General features: G+C 46.4%; 1 protein-coding gene across 2 annotated transcripts in view; it reads right to left on the bottom strand.

Annotated features, from left to right (window-relative positions):
- LOC129853436 (protein unc-13 homolog C-like) overlaps positions 1-22,496 on the bottom strand; it is a 123,083-nt gene that overhangs the window by 82,904 nt on the left and 17,683 nt on the right. For both annotated transcript variants that reach the window (XM_055919477.1, XM_055919478.1), the window contains 3 exons: positions 12,047-12,266; positions 9,978-10,205; positions 3,271-3,412 (listed from right to left, as the gene is read on the bottom strand). In XM_055919477.1, the coding sequence (XP_055775452.1) occupies positions 3,271-3,412; positions 9,978-10,205; positions 12,047-12,266 (590 nt within the window). The remainder of the gene's footprint in view (positions 1-3,270; positions 3,413-9,977; positions 10,206-12,046; positions 12,267-22,496) is intronic.

Genomic DNA, 22,496 nt, shown 5'->3' with positions numbered 1-22,496 from the left:
GGCATAGTGTGGGTGGCTGTTAGGTTAGGGTTGTCATTGGGCTTCAAAGGCTGGGGAGTGGTCTGGAGTTGTCCTCTCCGCTAGATGTATGTGGGAAATGAAAGACCTGGAAGGAGGAGAGAGAGAGGAGAATGAAAGAGAGTAGAGGAACAGAGAGGAGAGGGAGAGAAGAGGAAAGTAAAGTAGAGAAGAATAGAGGAGAGTAGAGGGAGATGAGAGGGGGGAGGGGCAAGGAGAGGAGAGGAGAGGAGAAGAGAGGAGAGGAGAGGAGAGGAGAGGAGATGAGAAAGGAGAGGTGAGGGGAATGTCTGTCAGGTGGGATTGACATCATTCTGCCCCACCGGCTCTCTTTAGGAAACCCTGCTGTCCCTAGTGTTCACCCACCCAAGGGTGTGTGTGTGTCTGTGTGTGTGTGTGTGTGTGTGTGTGTGTGTGTGTGTGTGTGTGTGTGTGTGTGTGTGTGTGTGTGTGCGTGCGTGCGTGCGTGCGTGCGTGCGTGCGTGCGTGCGTGCGTGCGTGCGTGCGTGCGTGCGTGAGTGTTAGTGGCACCCACAGATGGATGTCCCTGCCAGGCAGAGAGCTAAGATTCCAAGACCCTGTCACATGGCATGAGGATAACATCTTTTCTCTCTCTGTCTTGTTTTCTCGCTGTCTCTCTGTTTTGCTGTCTTGCTGTCTTGCTGTCTCTCTGTCTTGATGTCTCTCTGTCTCTCTGTCTTGATGTCTCTCTGTCTCTCTGTCTTGATGTCTCTCTGTCTCTCTGTCTTGTTTTCTCTCTGTATCTCTGTCTTGTTTTCTCTCCCTCTCTGTCTCTCTCTGTTTCTCTCTGTTTCTCTCTCTCTCTCTCTCTCTCTCGCTCTTGTTTTCGCTCCCTCTCTGTCTGTCTCTCTCTCTCTCTCTTATTCTCTCCCTCTGTATCTCACTCTCCATTTCTCTCTCTCCCTCTCTCCATCTCCATTTTGTTTGCATAGGAGGCAAGAGTGAGCAGTGTAACTCTGCGTTACATTCTGTGGTTTCTCATAAACACTGTAGATACTCTCGCACGCACACACACACACACACACACACACACACACACACACACACACACACACACACACACACACACACACACACACACACACACACACACACACACACACACACACACACAGTGCCCCCCATCAGCATACAGAGAACATGGTGGAAGGCAGCTCTAACAAAGCCTCTTTGTCTCATAGATACAGGTATTCTAATCGCCAGCGCTATGGTTTCTATGGAAATGGGCTGCTTGATTTATCTTTTTCTATGTATGTCTCTATTTAAAGCTGGAATCCATACTTGGTGAAACTGCCACATTCGCTGGTAATATTACAACAAAATATGAAGTTATTTCAAACAACAAACACGTTTTCTTGTCTCTGACATTAGTGCACATCATTAGTGCACATCACTTCATGCGCCATAGAAAGCAGAGGATGTATTGCAACATAATGTGTTCAGGATGCTGGATGATGCTCTTCTCTTTTGTCATCAAAACAAAAACAACAACAATTGTGGCTGTGGTGAAGAATGGTGCTGTTCCACCTTACGCGTATTTCAGCTTTAAGTACATACAGGATACTGTAGATACTGTAGATACAGGATATACTGGCTTTAGAACAGACTCCTTAAGCCTCATGACGTTGATGTGAAATGTGTCGTTCATAGTGCTATACTGTTGTTTTACAGAAAGCCATATTCCAGTGTTCTAGGTTGTGTTAGGTCTTAGATAATACCCTCTGTGTACCTTAAATCAACATGATCAACATCACAATCAACATGACAGTCTGTCACCACTCAGAGTTCAGAGTTCAGACTCACAGAGAGCCAGATTAAAACCATAATACCTTCTCTAATGACACCACGGGTCAATCTCTACATAGCACAACACATTATCAAAAGTTTCCTCTCCATTTTAGAAGTTGTTGTTTATTTAAAAAGGGCCTGAGCTAACATGGGTTAGCTTCATAATACTTTCAGTAAACTCAAACAAAGCTGTACACTCAAAGCTGTGGTGAAATGACGCTTGACATTCAGGCCAAAGAGTTCCATTTTGGTTTCATCAGGCCAGAGAATCTTGTTTCTCATGGCCTGAGAGTCCTTTAGGTGCCTTTTGGAAAATTCCAATCGGGCTGTCATGTGTCTTTTACTGAGGAGTGGCTTCCGTCTGGCCTCTCTACCATAAAGGTCTGATTGGTGGAGTGCTGCAGAGATGGTTGTCCTTCTGGAAGGTTCTCTCATCTCCACAGAGGTACTCTGTCAGAGTGACTATCGGGTTCTTGGTCACCTCCTTGACCAAGGCCCTTCTCCCCCGATTGCTCAGCTTGGCCGGGCGGCCAGCTCTAGGAAGAGTCTTGGTGGTTCCAAACTTTTTCCATTTAAGAATGATGGAGGCCACCTTCAATGCTGCAGAAATGTTTTGGTACCCTTCCCCAGATCTGTGTCTGACATGCACTGTCAACTGTGGGACCTTATATAGACAGGTGTGTGCCTTTCCTAATCATGTCCAATCAATTGAATTTACCACAAAATTGGACTCCAGTCAAGTTGTAGAAACATCTCACTAATCAATTGAAACAGGATGCACCTGAGCTCAATTTCGGGTATCATAACAAACGGTCTGACTACTTATGTAAATAAGGTATTTCTGTTTTTATTTTTAAATAAACGTGCAAACATTCTAAAAACCTGTTTTCCCTTTGTCATTATGGGGTATTGTGTGTAGATTGATGAGGAAAACATGTATTTACTCCATTTTAGAATAAGGCTGGAAAAGGTGAAAAAGTCAAGGGGTCTGAATACTTTCCAAATGCACTGTAGATGATATTCATGTCAATAACACATTTTTCAGTGAAATGCATTTTAATTATTTTCTGTCTCCTCTCCCCTCATTTGTTGGTGTTGTAGGTTCTACATGTCTGTGATAACAATGTCTGCTGGAGTAAAGTGTTTGTATTACAGCTTAAGAAGGTAGCCTTGTCTGAGCCAGAATGGCCCATAGGGTAGGAGCATACCTCCTGTTTCTGTAGCCTGAGGCAGTCTTCATGTACACCACCTGGACAGGACTTATGGTCATGCGTGCATATATTTTATGTATGGGTGGCCCCAGCGGGAATCATACCAACGGGTTGCAAGTGCCATGCTCAACCGACTACACCACAAAGGACCACGTCTATAATACAGTCTGTAGTACACTGGCTTAGGTTGTAGTAATGCTGTAGCAGTGATATACTGTATGTTCATACTCACAAGAAGAACTTCTCGTCCCAGACAGGGTTGAGGTTCCCAAAGATGGTCTTGGTACGCCGTTTGGTCTTCCCTACCTGGACAGTCACATAGGGGTCACTGGAACCTGTCTTATCCTTGGCCTGCAGACCCTGGGCACACATCACTGGAGAGGAGAGAGGGGGAGGCAGGGGAAGACAAGTGAAGACAGGGGGAGGCAGAGGAAGATAGAGGAAGGTAGGGGAAGACAGAGGAAGACAGGGGATGATGGGAGAGTCAGGCGAGACATGGGAAGACAGGGGAAGGCAGGGGAGACAGGGAAGGCAGAGGAAGACGGGGGAAACAGGGGAGACATGGGAAGACAGGGGAGACAGGGGGAGACAGAGTAAGACAGGGGATGACATGGGAGACATGGGAAGACAGGGGAAGGCAGGGGCGACAGGGGAGACAGGGAAGGCAGAGGAAGACAGGGGAAGACAAGGGGAGACATGGGAAGACAGGGGATGACATGGGAGACATGGGAAGACAGGGGATGACAAGGGGAGACAGGGGAAGACAGGGGATGACAGGGGAGACATGGGAAGACAGGGGAGGACATGGGAGACATGGGAAGACAGGGGAAGACAAGGGGAGACAGGGGAAGACAGGGGATGACAGGGGAAGACAAGGGGAGACAGGGGAAGACAGGGGATGACAGGGGAGACATGGGAAGACAGGGGATGACATGGGAGACATGGGAAGACAGGGGAAGGCAGGGGCGACAGGGGAGACAGGGAAGGCAGAGGAAGACAAGGGGAGACAGGGGAAAGCAAGGGAAGACAGGGGAGACAGGGGAGACAGGGGAAGACAAGGGGAGACAGGGGAAAGCAAGGGAAGACAGGGGAGATAGGGGAAGACAAGGGGAGACAGGGGAAAGCAGGGGAAGACAGGAAAAGACAAGGGGAGACAGGGGAAGTAGGGGAAGTAGGGGGAGGTGGGGGAGGTGGGGGAGGCGGGGGGAGACAGAAATAACAACAGTAAGACTTAAGAGGCTTTTGTTTCAGTCCAGCACTAATATACAGTATAATATACATATTCAAATATATGTAACACGTAAAGCCTGCAGGTTTAATGCTGTATTACTTGCTATGCACTAGTATGAACCTTGTCCTATGTCTTATGTATAGGTACCATAGCCATGTAAACTTGTCTCCAGTATAGCCAATCTGTTTGTTGGGGAAGCAGTGAATATCTGCCTCGCCAACAGACAGATACCTAAGAGAGACCAGTCCACCACCATCGCACATGACCATGCATGAGCACACACACACACACACACACACACACGCACACACATTACATTTAAATGCTTTTTAAAAATTATTTAGCAGACACTCTTATCCAGAGTGACTTACGTTAATCTTAAAATAGCTTGTTGAGACAACCACATATCACAGTCTTTGTAAATACATTGTTCCTCAATAAAGAAGTTATCAGTAGAGTCAGTGCTAGTAGGAAAAAACAAGTGCACTTCTGTTTTTTTATGGGGGAATAAGACTGAGATGTCTTATTAAAGATACAGCACTTAAAGATGCACTCCTGAACATCTGTATCATTTCAGCCAGCAGTTTTGAAAGTGGTGTTCACGAGCCAAAACAGGTCCCCGTTTTTTGTGTATTACATCATCCAATTGTGTACTACGTCATCCATTTCGTGTGATGTATTAAAGGTGGAATATGCAGAAATCACTCTTCCATTTCCTGGTTGTTAAAATTCTAATAGTTTGGCTAAGTTAATGTGATAAAACAAGCAATTGCTACAAAACAAGCAATTATGGAATACAGTAATACATTAGTAACACCTTCTCTTCCCAAGACATAACCTGTTTTATTTCACCTTTATTTAACCAGGTAAGCGAGTTGAGAACAAGTTCTCATTTACAACTGTGACCTGGCCAAGATAAAGCAAAGCAGTGCGACAGAAACAACAACACAGAGTTACACATGGAATAAACACGCATACAGTCAATAACATAACAGAAAAAAATGTATATACACAGTGTGTGCAATTGGCATGAGGAGGTAAGGCAATAAATAGGCCATAGTAGCGAAGTAATTACAATTTAGCAGATTTACACTGGAGTGATAAATGAGCAGATGATGATGAGCAGATGATGGTCTGTAAGTAGTGATACTGGTGTGAAAAAGAGCAGAAAAGTAAATAAAAACATTATGTGGGATGAGGTAAGTAGATTGGGTGGGCTATTTACAGATGGACTATGTACAGCTGCAGCAATCGGTTAGCTTCTCAGATAGCTGATGTTTAAAGTTGGTGAGGGAAATAAAAGTCTCCAACTTCAGCGATTTTTGCAATTCGTTCCAGTCACTGGTAGCAGAGAACTGGAAGGAAAGGCGGCCAAAGGAGGTGTTGGCTTTGGGGATGACCAGTGAGATATACCTGCTGGAGTGCGTGCTACGGGTCGGTGTTGTTATCGTGACCAGTGAGCTGAGATAAGGCGGAGCTTTACCTAGCATAGACTTATAGATGACCTGGAGCCAGTGGGTCTGGCAACGAATATGTAGCGAGGGCCAGCCGACTAGAGCATACAGGTTGCAGCGGTGGGTGGTATAAGGCGCTTTGGTAACAGAACGGGTGGCACTGTGATAGACTACATCCAATTTGCTGAGTAGAGTATTGGAAGCAATTTTGTAGATGACATCGCCAAAGTCGAGGATCGGTAGGATAGTCAGTTTTACTAGGGTAAGTTTGGCGGTATGAGTGAAGGAGGCTTTGTTGCGAAATAGAAAGCCAATTCTAGATTTGATTTTGGATTGGAGATGTTTGATATGAGTCTGGAAGGAGAGTTTACAGTCTAGCCAGACACCTAGGTATTTGTAGTTGTCCACGTATTCTAGATCAGAACCGTCCAGAGTAGTGATGCTAGTCGGGCGGGCGAGTGCGGGCAGTGAACGGTTGAAAAGCATGCATTTGGTTTTACTAGAGCAGTTGGAGGACACGTAAGGAGTGTTGTATGGCATTGAAGCTCGTTTGGAGGTTAGTTAACACAGTGTCAAAAGAAGGGCCAGAGGTATACAGAATGGTGTCGTCTGCGTAGAGGTAGATCAGGGAATCGCCCGCAGCAAGAGCGACATCATTCATATATACAGAGAAAAGAGTCGGCCCGAGAATTGAACACTGTGGTACCCCCATAGAGAATGCCAGAGGTCCGGACAACAGGCCGTACGATTTGACACACTGAACTCTGTCTGCGAAGTAGTTGGTGAACCAGGCGAGGCAGTCATTTGAGAAACCAAAGCTATTAAGTCTGCCGATAAGAATACGGTGATTAACAGTCGAAAGGCTTGGCCAGGTCGATGAAGCCTGCTGCACAGTACTGTCTTTTATCGATGGTGGTTATGATATTGTTTAGTACCTTGAGCGTGGTTGAGGTGAACCCATGACCAGCTCGGAAACCGGATTGCACAGCGGAGAAGGTACGGTGGGATTCTAAATGGTCAGTGATCTGGGGGGGATGACCGCGGCAGCTTTCCAATCTTTAGGGATCTCGGACGATACGAAAGAGAGGTTGAACAGACTGGTAATAGGGGTTGCAACAATGGCGGCGGATAGTTTTAGAAAGAGAGGGTCCAGATTGTCTAGCCCAGCTGATTTGTACGGGTCCAGGTTTTGCAGCTCTTTCAGAACATATGCTATCTGGATTTGGGTGAAGGAGAAGCTGGGGAGGCTCGGGCAAGTAACTGCAGGGGGTGGGGGGTGGGCGGAGCTGTTGGCCAGGGTTTGCGTAGCCAGGAGGAAAGCATGGTCAGCCGCTGAATCCAGGTGAATCCAGGTGAATCCAGGTGAATCCAGGTGAATCCAGGTGAATCCAGGTGAAAGCTATGATCCCTTATTGATGTCTTGTTAAATCCTCTTCAATCAGTGTAGATGAAGGGGAGATGACAGGTTAAATAAGGAGTTGTAAGCCTCGAGCCAATTGAGACATGGATTGTGTATGTGTTCCATTCAGAGGGGGATTTTTTAAGTGCCTTTGAACGGGGTATGGTAGTAAGTGCCCGGCGCACTGGTTTGAGTGTGTCAAGATCTGCAATGCTGCTGGGTTTTTCACACTCAACAGTTTCCCGTGTGTATCAAGAATGGTCCACCACCCAAAGGACATCCGGCCAACTTGACACAACTGTGGAAAGCTTTGGAGTCAACATGGGCCACCATCCCTGTGGAATGCTTTCGACACCTTGTAGAGTCCATGTCTGATGAATTGAGGCTGTTCTGAAGGCAAAAGGGGGTGCAACTCAATATTTGGAAGGTGTTTCCTAATGTTTTGTACACTCAGTGTATATTTTAGAGAATCATTGTACCATCTACATCTCTGTTAAACATGTTTTCAATAACCCAAAATATAGTTTTTCAGCTGTTTGAAGCTGGTGTACAAAACCGATAGTTAAAGATGCAAACACTAAACTTAAGAACAGGAAGCATAGAAACTCTGCACATAGAACAGATCTACCGCATCTTAAATTTGCTTTCAATAAGAATGACAGATCTATAACTCACATTTTTATGTGAATTTGGTCAGGTCGCCCAAAAAGTTACATATTATAGCTTGAAGACTTTTGCAATTCGTGTGATATGTTGCATCTTCAACTTGACATCGGTCCTATATTGTTATTTAATCCCAGCCCCCGTGGGAGGCCTTTTGCCTTCTGGTAGGCCGTCATTGTAAATAATAATTTGTTCGTAACTGACTTGCCTAGTTAAATAAAGGTTAAATAGAAAACAAATCAATAAAAACATATGCCCTAGCCAGACTATACCAACAACAACAACAACAACTTGCTGAAAGACAAAATATACTTAGGTTAGCTACTCTTGCAGAGACTATTTGTCTTCCCAGGCTATGGATGAGGCACACACACACACACACACACACACACACACACACACACACACACACACACACACACACACACACACACACACACACACACACACACACACACACACACACACACACACACCCACACACACACACACACACACACACACACACACACACACACACACACACACACACACACACACACACACACACACACACACACACACACACACACACAGACACACACAGACACACAAACAGACACACAACCTATACCCCATTAACCGCTCCATCCACACACCCTGCTCCACACACCCTTAACCATCCATCTCAGACAGGAAGTAGTATTTCCCAGCCCCATAAAAGGTAAAAGGACACTGTGCATTAAATATGTATGAGTGACACTGTATTATTCATGAAACATAACTCCCCCAGCCAGCCCCTCTTCTCTCGCTGACAGAGACTGGTGGGCCGGGCTCTCAAAGACACCACAAATGAGAAGCTACAGCCTCATGTTGCAAGAAATACAATACAATGAGAGAGAGGGGCAGAGGGGATGAGAGGGAGAGAGTGAGGGGATACAGGGGATAGACAGAGATAGGGAAGAAATGGCAGAGAAAGAGTGAAAAGGGAGAAAAGGTGGAGAGAGAGGGGTAGCGGAGAGAGAGAGGGTGATGTGGAAAGGGAGTGGGAGGAGTGGAAAGAGGTGTAAAGAATAGAAAGAGGCAGAGAACGGCTGATGTCTATGTTGGCTCTGTGTAATGTAGTATAATGTAACTACAGAGCTGAGTGATGGAGAGAAAGAGAGAGAGAGAGAGAGACCGAGAGAGAGATGGAGGAGAGATATAGAGAGTGAGAGGGGTAAAGGGGGAAAGATGAAAAAAGGAGTGATGGTGAGAGGGAGTTAATTAAGTATACTGCATTCTCCTTCCCATAGCAGTCTATACACATCTACTGATCCAGGGCTGTGATGTAGCAGTTAGCTGATGCAGAACATTCACATCTCACGGCTGCCTATCTATCTACCGCCAAAGTGCTACACAATCAATGTGTGTCTGTGTTTATCAAATGAATAATACATAAATAAAGAGTCAATAAGTTGGTTCTAAAACAGGACGTTGGATAAGGCCATAGAGATAGATGGGAGCGGGAGGCAGTTTTTCTCTCTGTCTCAGTCTCTTGGGGATTGATTGACACACACAAGGAACGGCAGGAAGGCTATCTGGGCAATAAAATAGCTCAGCTCATTCCAATCTGGTGTAATTTAGCCCAGAGGAACTGTATGCTCTAGTCGCACCCCTGCAAGGTAATACACGCACACACATCACCCATCAGGCTGAGCACAGAATCAGCCACAGTGGTGTATCGCCCTTCCGGCTATGTGCCTTGCTCAAGACGATCTGAAGACATTTATTATAGTCCAGCAAACCTTCCCAGCACCAGGCCTCGGTGATTGTGATAAGATGTGATGTTGACCTTGGTGGACCACTAGGAGGTTCCCTCCAGTCTAGCCTGCTTGGCTAGGGACGAGGGCTTAGTTCTTAGTGTTGGTACTACTAACCTGTGATGTTGATCTTGGTGGACCACTAGGAGGTTCCCTCCAGTCTAGCCTGCTTGGCTAGGGGCGAGGGCTTAGTTCTTAGTGTTGGTACTACTAACCTGTGATGTTGACCTTGGTGGACCACTAGGAGGTTCCCTCCAGTCTAGCCTGCTTGGCTAGGGACGAGGGCTTAGATCTTAGTGTTGGTACTACTAACTTGTGATGTTGACCTTGGTGGACCACTAGGAGGTTCCCTCCAGTCTAGCCTGCTTTGCTAGGGACGAGGGCTTAGTTCTTAGTGTTGGTACTACTAACCTGTGATGTTGATCTTGGCAGACCACTTGGAGGTTCCCTCCAGCACTGCTTGCTTGGCGGTCTTCAGGTGTCCAGTGAAGTCCTCTTTAGAGATCGCAAACATCTCCTGGATGACCTCAAACACCTCAGGCCGGTTCTTCTCCCTGATCTTCATCCTCTCCTTCATGGCCATGATGATGTTCAGGGTCTTGTCCTCAGCGCCATGCTTAGAACTCTTCTCCACCGCCCCTAGAACACCACACACACACAGGAAAATACACACACACACACACACACACACACACACACACACACACACACACACACACACACACACACACACACACAGGAAAACACACACCATTACAAATTAGGATACAGCATTGTGCTTAGAACTCTTGTCCACCGCCCTTAGATTTCCTCTGGCCCATCTATCAAACACACAGATAACTTTCTCCCATGTCCTTTGTGGACTCTATCTCTCTTTCTCTACCTTTCTCTTTTGGGTATCTTGTCCCTAGAACACAATGGGAAGCAGTTGTTGTAGGAGGAGAATGTTACGAATACTGTCTGTGATTAGAATACAGTTAGAAGCATCCTTTGTACTCACCTTAATTCTGTGTGTTTGTGTGTGTGAGTAGGGGGTGGGGATTAGAAAGACTTTGGCTACGGCCTATCTCTCAAACACACACTTCTGCTTTCTCCTCATGCTTTTATTGGACCCTCCCTCACCCCTCTCTCACCTCCCTCCCTCTCCCCTCTCTCCCCTCCCTCGCTCTCTTTTTCACCCCTTCTCTCTCCTCCTCTAATCGAGTTATCTCGCCTGTCATCTTTGGCGAGGTCATGAACTGCGATTGAAATCAAATTAAACATGAATCATCATTTGAATAAAGCACTATGTATGCGTCCCAAATTACACAGTTTTCCCTACATAGGGCAGTACTAAAAGTAATGCAATACTAAAAGTAGTGCACTATGTAAGGAATAGTGCGCCATTTGGATGCACACAGAGAGTTCTATCATTCAGAGTGGAGCTAATCCAGTTTACAGAGAGTGACGGTCCTGGGGCTAACGTGTCACACGTCTACTGTCATCCAATCAAAACACACTAGGATAAACCTCTAGATACTACCCAAAACATGACCTGCTACTGTAGAACAGAGGGAATCAGTTTAAATAAACATTACAGTAGCAAGATGGAGAGGGTGTGGGTGTGTTGTAGTGCAAACACAAACACGTTTGAGAGCTAACTACACTTCAAAGCAGGCTGGGAGGCAGAGAGTAATGTCATACTGAGAGCCAGAGGAGACACCCTCCCTGTAAGGCTGGAGACAACATCACACACACACACACACACACACACACGCACACACACACACACACACACACACGCACACACACACACACACACACACACACACACACACACACACACACACACACACACACACACACACACACACACACACACACACACACACACACACACACACACACACACACACACACACACACACACACACACACACACACACACACACACACACACACACACACACACACACACACACATGGCAGCTTGTGTATGCTATATGGAGTAAAATGTCCAATGGTGCTGCAGTAAACGAACAAACAAGCTGTAAAAGCAAACATCTGCGATTCAGCACCACTGAATGGACAGCAACAGAGTCTGGATTCTGAAGTTCAGCACCACAGGACAGTGGACAGTGCTCACATAGCGCCCATTGTAAATAATAGGGGAATAAATTGCAACTAAAGGAAGATAGAACTCTCCCATTGTTGCTTTGAATTCGTAACCACATATGAATGCATATTCTGTGTGTGTGTGTGTGTGTGTGTGTGTGTGTGTGTGTGTGTGTGTGTGTGTGTGTGTGTGTGTGTGTGTGTGTGTGTGTGTGTGTGTGTGTGTGTGTGTGTGTGTGTGTGCGTGCGAGCGAGCGAGTGGGAGTACAAACCTGTGTTTCTGGGTGTGAGCCTGTGTGTGTGTGTGTGTGCGTGCGAGCGAGTGGGAGTACAAACCTGTGTTTCTGGGTGTGAGCCTGTGTGTGTGTGTGAGTGTATTTCCTTACTCTGTAGACAGTCGGCGTTGAGTAGATCCTGACACTTCTCATGGCATTTGACACCACACTCAGAGCAGCGCATACCCTGCCTGGCGATGCCCCACAGCAGGCCCTCACACTCGTGGCAGTAGGTTGGGGCGGTGGCCGTCCACACCTCAAAGTTATGAGGCGTCGTAGACGAGATGGGATAGATCAACGCCTGCAACGTCTTCCTAAACACGTGCAGTTTCTGGAGAGGAGGAGAGAGGGTGGAGAGGAGAGGAGAAGAGGGAGGATGAGGGAGAAAGAGGGTGAGAGGAGAGGAGAAGAGGGCGGAGGAGGGAGAGGGGGGAGAGGAGAAGAGGGCAGAGGAGGGAGAGAAGGGTGAGAGGAGAGGAGAAGATGGCAGAGGAGGGAAAGAGAAGGGAGAGGAGAAGAGAGCAGAGGAGGGAGGGAGAGAGGGGGAGAGGAGAGGAGAAGAGGGCAGAGGAGGGAAAGAGGGGGGGAGAAGAGGGCAGAGGAGGGAGAAAGAGAGGAGAAGAGAGAGACAGAAGGAGAAAAATAGTGAGAAGTCAGATGTCAGATTATATAACAGACACACAAACATACACCCCCTAGAGGTAAAGGGAGAAGGTCTAAGGCCAGAGGTCACTGTAAAGTTCAAGTATCCCCAGGGTCAGTCCAGTCTCATTAAAACCTAAATGAGCTATAGCACTGTGTTGCTTTAAACCCCATCGCTATAGGCTACCTTCTAATACGATAATAATGCCTGCGTCCACAACACTAAATTCCCCTTATAGTGTACATTATGCTGACCACACACACCTTTAGGCTGCTTTTAAATACTATCCTATGCTCCATATAGTGCACTACAAGTAGTGTGTATTATGCTGACCCTACACTGCTATAGGCTACTTTCTAATAAGGCTACTTTCCCAACAAGATCTCACGGTTTGACCAATTTTACTTCAGATTCTGACGTTTGTCCACATTTCTCCAAACGTCAAATTTCGAAGTTGCTCCAAACATCAAATATCTAGGTGTTTTGGACACCCTGGGTTGCTCCTCCAGATATTCCTAGCTGACATGCCTAGTTAAATAAAGGTAAAATAAATAAAGTTAAAAAGAACAACACACCGGGTTGCACCACTGCTGTCACCGGTGCCTCGCGGCTGGTTAAGTTTAGGTATTATTTCCTAATGGTTAACCTCTCTTGGGTAGGGGGCAGTATTTTCACGTCCAGATGAAAAGCATGCCCAAAGTAAACTGCCTGTTACTCAGGCCCAGGAGCTAGGATATGCATATAATTGGTATATTTGGATAGAAAACACTCTAAAGTTTCTGTGAGTATAGCAGAACTGATAAGGCAGGCGAAACCCAGAGGACAAACCATCCCCCAAAAAACAAATTTCAGCCTACCACTGTTTTCAATGACTGTCACTTTTATTATAAGGAGAAATCCTCCCAGATTGCAGTTCCTAGGGCTTCCACTAGACGTCTACAGTCTTTAGAAAGAGTTTCATGCTGGTTTTTGGAAAAATTAGCCAGAAATTGTAGTTTTTCTAGGTGGCTCCCATTTTGGCTGTAGTGTTTCCAAGCGCGTGGAAGAGAACGCGTTCTTTGGTATTTTTCTCCGGTAAAGATAATAACAATTCTCTGTCTTAAATTGTATTGTTTATTTACGTATTAGGGTACCTAAGGTTTGATTAAAAACGTTGTTTGACTTCTTTGGAAAAGTTTATCAGTAACGTTTGGGATTCATTTTGTATGCATTTTGATGGAGGGAAACTGGGTGGATTATTGACTGAAGCGCGCCAACTAAACTGAGTTTTTATGGATATAAAGAAGGACATTATCGAACAAAAGGACAATTTGTGATGTATCTGGGACTTTTTGGAGTGCCAACAAGAAGATCATCAAAGGTAAGGCATTTATTATATCGTTATTTCTGACTTTCGTGGTTCACCTGCCTGGCTAAAATATGTTTTTCATGCTTTTGTATGAGGGGTGCTGTCCTCAGATAATCACATGGTGTGCTTTCGCCGTAAAAAGCCTTTTTTAAAGCCTTTTTGAAATCTGACACAGCGGCTAGATTAACAAGAAGTTAAGCTTTATTTTGATGTATTACACTTGTGATTTTATGAAAGTGAAATATTTATAATTCCATAGTTTGAATTTCGCACTCTGCAATTTCACCGGATGTTGGCCAGGTGGGACGCTACTGTCCCACCTGAATTAAGAATTAAGTTAAGGGTTATGATTTGGGATAGGGTTCAAACAAAAACAACTAAAACGAGTTTCTATCAACGGGATTGGACAAGCGACCCTTGGAGCCAGAGCACTTGGCTTATGCCTATCCGCCACCCCTGTCTACAACGCCCTTGCAAAACAGAAGCCTACTTGATGGTATTAGTGCTCACCTTTGCCCCTAGCGGCCGGTTTTGAAGGCATCTCCCCATGTGCTGGGTACATGGACAGACTTCAGATTTCTAAGTGGCTCTTGAGCGACCAGGTTGACTTTTCAGTCCATAATGATATGCTAAACTCCATAATGTGCACTCCAAGTAATGTGCATTATGCTGAACCTCTACTCTACAGCCATAGGCAACTTTCTAATAGGGCTATGTGTCCATATTAACCATATGAACCATATTCTCCGTGTAATGCACAGTACATAGGGGCAAGGGTGTCATTCCATTATTAGTATTGAAAGAGCATCCTTTAGCTAAGTGGCTCAATGACACCAGTGTGTTTTATTACTGCACAACACCCTGTTTTGTGAGTCTGAGTTGATTTGGGTTTGTTTATTGATTGGCTCTATTAAATGTATATTCCTGTGTCTTTCACTGCTAATAGGTGGAGAGGTCAGACATATGAATGGCCCTAGTTCACCATGTGGCCCACAGACTATCAATCAGGCTCAAATACTCACTCATGGACGCACGCACGAGCGCACGCACGCACGCACGCACGCACACACACACAGCGCCACCTCTAACCTTTTGGGGGCTCTAACCAAGATTTGGTTTTACATTTTAGTAGACGCGCTTATTCAGAGCAACCTGCTGTTCGTGCATTCATCTTAAGATAGCTAGGTGGGACAACCACATATCACAGGCATAGTAAGTACACTTTTACTCAATAAAGTAGTTATCATCAAAGTCAAAGCTAGAAGGGGGGAGGGGGATCAAGTGGAAGTGTTGGTTCAGGAAAGTTTACAAAGTCCGGAGCTGCCCCTCAGTCCGGAGCTGCCCTTCAGTCCTGAGCTGCCCTTCAGTCCGGAGCTACCCCTCAGTCCGGAGCTGCCACTCAGTCCGGAGCTGCCCTTCAGTCCTGAGATGCCCTTCAGTCCGGAGCTACCCCTCAGTCCGGAGCTGCCACTCAGTCCGGAGCTGCCCTTCAGTCCGGAGCTGCCCTTCAGTCCGGAGCTGCCCTTCAGTCCGGAGCTGCCCCTCAGTCCGGAGCTGCCCCTCAGTCCGGAGCTGCCCCTCAGTCCGGAGCTGCCCTTCAGTCCGGAGCTGCCTTTCAGTCCGGAGCTGCCTCTCAGTCCAGAGGCGCCCCTCAGTCCGGAGCTGCCCTTCAGTCCGGAGCTGCCTTTCAGTCCGGAGCTGCCCCTCAGTCCGGAGCTGCCCCTCAGTCCGGAGCTGCCCTTCAGTCCGGAGCTGCCTTTCAGTCCGGAGCTGCCCCTCAGTCCGGAGCTGTCCCTCAGTCCGGAGCTGCCCCTCAGTCCGGAGCTGCCTTTCAGTCCGGAGCTGCCCTTCAGTCCGGAGCTGCCCCTCAGTCCGGAGCTGCCCTTCAGTCCGGAGCTGCCCTTCAGTCCGGAACTGCCCCTCAGTCCGGAGCTGCCCCTCAGTCCGGAGCTGCCCCTCAGTCCGGAGCTGCCCCTCAGTCCGGAGCTGCCCTTCAGTCCGGAACTGCCCCTCAGTCCGGAGCTGCCCCTCAGTCCGGAGCTGCCCCTCAGTCCGGAGCTGCCCTTCAGTCCGGAGCTGCCCCTCAGTCCGGAGCTGCCCCTCAGTCCGGAGCTGCCCTTCAATCCGGAGCTGCCCTTCAGTCCGGAGCTGCCCCTCAGTCCGGAGCTGCCCTTCAGTCCGGAGCTGCCCTTCAATCCGGAGCTGCCCTTCAGTCCGGAACTGCCCTTCAGTCCGGAGCTGCCCCTCAGTCCGGAGCTGCCTCTCAGTCCAGAGGCGCCCCTCAGTCCAGAGGCGCTCTTCAGTCCAGTGGAGGGTCGCCGCTCCTAAGAGGCCACTGAAGTGGGTAATGACTATGGTGGAGTGGGTCCATGTCCCGCCACCGCGGACAGATGCCCGCCCAGACCCTCCCCTATAGGTTTAGGTTTTGCGGCCGGAGTCCGCACCTTGGGGGTGGGGGGGGGGGGGGGGGGGGGGGGGGATACTGTCACGCCCTGACCATAGTTTGCTTTGTATGTTTCTATGTTTTGTTTGGTCAGGGTGTGATCTGAGTGGGCATTATATGTTGTATGTCTAGTTTGTCTATTTCTATGTGTTTGGCGTTGTCTCTGATTGGGAGCCATATTTAGGTAGCCTGTTTTGTCATTGTGGGTTGTGGGTGATTGTCTATGTGTAGTGTTTTGTGTCAGCACTATTATTCGATAGCTTCTCGTTTGTTGTTTGTTATTTTTGTATAGATCGTTCAGTGTTCTCTTTTTAAATATATATCAAGATGAACACTTACCATGCTGCATATAGGTCCTCCGATCCTTCCAACTACTCCTCCTCAGACGAGGAGGAAGACAAACGTGACAATATGGTTGTTTTTATACTGTGCATTGTTTAGTAGGCCTACTTTGCCTGTCTTTATAATCATTCCAATGCTGACGACGTCTGTCGTTATGTCGTGATCCAAGCCCATGCTTGCTTGCTATAGTTATTTATTTTCCGCAGTCATGTTTACCGAGCGACAGGTCATTAGAAAAGAAAATGACAAACCTAGATAGTTTTTTTATTGTACAAATGTTGACGCATAAGTGTCGGGAGAGAAGTGTTGCTCCTCTCGAAGGTGAAACAATAGATGGGGCAAATGAATTAGCCTTCATCTAAATCTGTGTCTGGAATACATGCAGGCAGTATTAGCTATCAATGCACTAGGCTATTTATTAGCCGATTTCGTTGATATTTGAATAGGACTAAGTAAATGAGCATTTTCTTCTGTCAGGGTCGTTTAACTTTGAACAATGTGTGTGAATGAGTGAAGGAACATACCAATGTACTCTGAGCTGTGATAGCTCAGTAAATTATAGGCTTTACCGGCATTTAAAGCTAATTTCCAGGTTTTTCGATCAAAAGTGGATCTGTGATCTGGTGAAATACCACAATGTGCCACCACAGCAGCTAGATGTGTGACCTGTTGCCACTAGTGAAACACAAATGCCATTGTAAATGCAAACTAAATGTATCTGTCTCTTTATTTTCCTTTCTTACCTCAGCTACACTATATATACAAAAGTATGTGGACATCCCTTCAAATTAATGACTTAGGCTATTTCAGCCACACCCGTTGCTGACAGGTGTATAAAATTGAGCACACAGACATGCATTCTCCATAGACAAACATTGGCAGTAGAAAGGCTTTACTGAAGAGCTCAGTGACCTTCAACGTGGCACCGTCAGGATTCCACCTTTCCAACAAGTCAGTTTGTCAAATTTCTGCCGTGTTAGAGCTGCCCTGGTCAACTGTAAGTGCTGTTATTGTGAAGTAGAATGTCTCGGAGCAACAATGGCTCAGTCGCGAAGTGGTAGGGCACACAAGCTCACAGAATGGGACCGCTGAGGGCTGAAGCAGGTAGCGCGTAAAAATCGTCTGTCCTCAGTTGCAACACTTAATTCCAAGTTCCAAACTGCCTCTGGAAGCAACATCAATACAATAACTGTTCATCGGGAGCTTCATGAAATGGGTTTCCATGGCCGAGCAGCCGCAAATAAGCCTAAGATCCCCATGTGCAATGCCAATTCTCGGCTGGAGTGGTATAAAGTTCGCTGCTATTGGACTCTGAAGCAGTGGAAATGCGTTCTCTGGAGCGATGAATCATACTTCATCATCTCTAAGTCCGAAAGACAAATCTTGGTTTGGCGAATGCCAGGAGAACCTGCCCCAATGCATAGTGCCAACTGTAAAGTCTGGTGGAGGAGGAATAATAGTCTGGGGCTGTTTTTCATGGTTCGGGCCCCTAAGTTTCAGTGAAGGGAAATCTTAAAGCTAAAGCATTAAATTATATTCTGTGCTTCCAACTTCATGGTAACAGTTTGGGGAAGATCCTTTCCTGTTTCAGCATGATAATGCCCCCGTGCACAAAGCGAGGTTAATACAGAAATGGTTTGTTGAGATCGTTGTGGAAGAACTTGACTGGCCTCCACTGAGCCTTGACCTGAAATGGAACGCCGACTACGAGTGTAATCTTTACTGTTCATTTACTGTTCATTTCCAATGTCAATTAAGCTCTTTGAATTGACGTGCGTGCATGCATGTGTGATGTGTGTGTGTGTTTCGCTGTGATCAGCCGTGCTGCTGGAGAATGAAAGCAGAGGCTTGAATCCCTAGCGAGTGTTGCTAGCCACTCTACTGAAAGAATCAATGGGTGCAGTAAATTTGCCTTTTACAGTGTGAGAGAGACGTAGAGAGGTGACATACTGCCCTCCCTGACACGACGACGATTTCTCTATTGAGTACTTCTCCTCCCTCTCTCCCTCTTTCTCTCTGCCTCTACCAGGCTCCACTCCTCCTTCCCTTCCCTCCCCTCACTCTAATATAAATTACTGTACACCCTCTCTCTCTCTCTCTCTCTCTCTCTCTCTCTCTCTCTCTCTCTCTCTCTCTCTCTCTCTCTCTCTCTCTCTCTCTCTCTCTCTCTCTCTCTCTCTCTCTCTCTCTCTCTCTCTCTCTCTCTCTCTCTCTCTCTCTCACACACACACACACACACACACACACACACACACACACACACACACACACACACACACACACACACACACACACACACACACACACACACACACACACACACACACACACACACACACACACACACACAGGTCTCGCTGCTGATGTAAGGTGGTGCTGTTGCAGCCAGCCTCTGCAGGCCACCACAGGGCCTTAATTAATGACAACAAGTCTTACAGCCACAGGCCATCCAGCAATCCTCACACACCCACTCACATACACTGGGTCCTGAGAAAAATGACTGGTGTTTAATCTGAGAAGGTTGTGAGGATGCAGCTGCAGAGAAGTGATCTCTGTGACATCACATGATGACGAAATGATGACGAAACCCTCGTCATCGTCACATCTACTGGCTGGCTGCTGAGCCGCATTACACACTCACAGACACACACAGGTAGGACACTAACACACACAGACACACACACAGACACACACACACACACACACACACACACACACACACACACACACACACACACACACACACACACACACACACACACACACACAGACACAGACACAGACACACACACACACACACACACACACACACACACACACACACACACACACACACACACACACACACACACACACACACACACACACACACACACACACACACACACACACACACACACACACACACACCACAGAGTAGGCTGCTGAGCCCTTTAAAACTATAGCCCCAGGGGAGAGCCCTGGATAAGAGCATCCCCCTCAACCCTTTTCCCATTCCTCTTATATTTTATCCCTGCATTTTTAATTCCCCTCCTTCCTGTCCTGTTTCATACAGGCCTGTCAGACGTGGATAAGTATCAGGTGAGTCGCATCCTCACTGTAACTTTTAAGAACAAACTCTGCCGGCTACCAGCTGTCTGCATGTCTTTTAGCTGCTAGCTAGCTAGCTGCTGTATCTCTGACAGAGAGAGAGAGATGTTAAAGTCTAACGTATATGTATCATGTTACGTAACATCTTGGTCTAATAATGTGTCATGGCAGTCTTCAGTGGATAGACATCAGAATCTGACGTGACAGTGCCTAGGCATTAGCTCAGTGGGCTAACAGTCTTCAGTGGATAGACATCAGAATCTGACGTGACAGTGCCTAAGCATTAGCTCAGTGGGCTAACAGTCTTGTGGCACGAAAATGCATGACACTGGTTTAAACCCATTTTGTCACACACATATGTTGTTGATCTGTGGGTAAGGCCTATATGTGAGCTTCCTGGGATAGATACCCTGTTTGGTAATGATTTACTTTGACGACATCCATAACACATTTATTACACATCTATAAGCATTTCATGAAAAAAAGCGTTTCATGAACGTGTTATAACAGGTCCCAACTGCATACCAGCGTGGCAGAATCTTCAAGCACCATTGAAAAAGAAGAAGGTAAATCATGGGCCTATACCGTCCGGTGAGGGACATGGAGCTGGTGCAGGCTATAGATCAGCATCATTTTCAAAACATGGTTTGGCCTTTTGGCATATTCTCTAACACTGGTATGGAAGAAGTACACTTCTGATAACAGACATAATGATGACACTATGCTGTCATTGTTATAATGCATCTATTATTAAGATACCTAAATATGAGCTCTTGACATGAATGCGGTATAGATATGCTATGGATATATTTCATTAAGCTTTAATATTGTGGTTGGGACCTGTTATAACAAGCTCATGAAATGCTTATAGATGTATAATAAATTGATATGTAGTCAGTAGTTACCAACTACGGTAGATATCAACTTGGCAAGTTCCCCAACGCCAGTGTATATAATGTCAAATCAAATGAAATCAAATGGTATTTGTCACATGCGCCGATTAAACAACAAGTGTAGACCTTACAGTGAAATGCTTACTTACACGCCTTTAACCAACAATGCAGGTTTAAGAAAAACACCCCCAAAAATAAGCAATAAAGTAACAAATAATTAAAGAGCAGCAGTAAAATAACAATAGCGAGGCTTCATACAGGGGGTACCGGTACAGAGTCAATGTGCGAGGGCAATGTATTGTCCAGTTAGTGTGCATTTTTTATATGTAGAGACGTCCAGTTCTGAAGATGGACACACAGACAGTCATTCTCTGCCTTATCTTTCTGCTCCAAAAAGCAAAGCAGAGAGAGATAAAAGAGAAAGAGAAGGAGAGAGAGAGAAGAGAAAGAGAGAGAGAGAAAAGAAAGAGAGAGAGAGAAAAGAGAGCAAGGCGCTAGATAAAAGAGACAGAGAGAGAGAGAAGAGAGATAGAGATAAAAGAGAGGGAGAGAGAGGGAGGGCAAGCGGGAGAGAGGGGTAGGAGGGTAGTTGGCTAAAACATCTGTCCTGAGTGGACTAGTTTGTCAATCTCCCTGCTGCTGGATTAATGACATCAGAGACACCCGACTGGCTCACTGTGACACCGTCACTGCGCTCTTCTCTCCTCTCTTGCTTTTTTTCTTTCCTCTCCTCCTTCTCTCTCATCCGTTTCTCACTCCTCTCCTCCTGCTCTCCTCTTATACCCTCTCATTTCCTCCTTATCTCCTCCAATCCCTCTTCCCTCTTTCCTCTCTCCTCTCCTCCCTATCCTCTTTCCTCTCCTTGCCTCCCTATCTCCTCTAATCTCTCTTCCCTCTTTCCTCTCTCCTCTCCTCCCTACCCTCTTTCCTCTCCTTGCCTCCCTATCTCCTCTAATCTCTCTTCCCTCTTTCCTCTCTCCTCTCCTCCCTATCCTCTTTCCTCTCCTTGCCTCCCTATCTCCTCTAATCTCTCTTCCCTCTTTCCTCTCTCCTCTCCTCCCTATCCTCTTTCCTCTCCTTGTCTCCCTATCTCCTCTAATCTCTCTTCCCTCTTTCCTCTTTCTTCTCCTCCCTATCCTCTTCCTCTCCTTGCCTCCCTATCTCCTCTAATCTCTCTTCCCTCTTTCCTCTCTCCTCTCATCCCTATCCTCTTCCTCTCAGCAGCATATGGGTGTTTACAGTGTAATCTGAGATACAGTTCTCTCAGGGATGTTCTTTTGTCAATTTAGCAGATAAAACACCAACATCTGCTCGCCCTACTTAAAACCACAAAATAATCTGCAGCTACGCCAAGGACTACTACTCCCATATGCAGCTACACTCGGGACTACCTGATCCCACAATCTGCAGCTACACTAAGGACTACAGATCCCATAATATGCAGCTACACATGGGATGACAGATCGCACATTCTGCAGCTATACTCTGATTAACCTTTACAGGATCGGTGACCCGACCTCAGACGGTTGAGCTAACGTAGGCTAATGTGATTAGCATGAGATGGTTAGAAACCAAAAAAAATCCCAGGACATAGACATATCTGATATGGGCAGAAAGATTAAATTCTTGTTAATCTAACTGGACGGTCCAATTTACAGTAGCTATTACAGTGAAGTAATGCCATTCTATTGTTTGAGAGTGCACAATTATGAACATGAAAATGCATTAATAAACCAATTAGGCACATTTGGGCAGTCTTGATACAACATTTTGAATAGATATGCAATAGTTCATTGGATCAC

Source organism: Salvelinus fontinalis, chromosome 4 (assembly GCF_029448725.1).
Source record: "Salvelinus fontinalis isolate EN_2023a chromosome 4, ASM2944872v1, whole genome shotgun sequence".
Classification (NCBI taxonomy): Eukaryota; Metazoa; Chordata; class Actinopteri; order Salmoniformes; family Salmonidae; genus Salvelinus; species Salvelinus fontinalis.
This window is presented reverse-complemented; position numbering and strand designations above follow the sequence as displayed.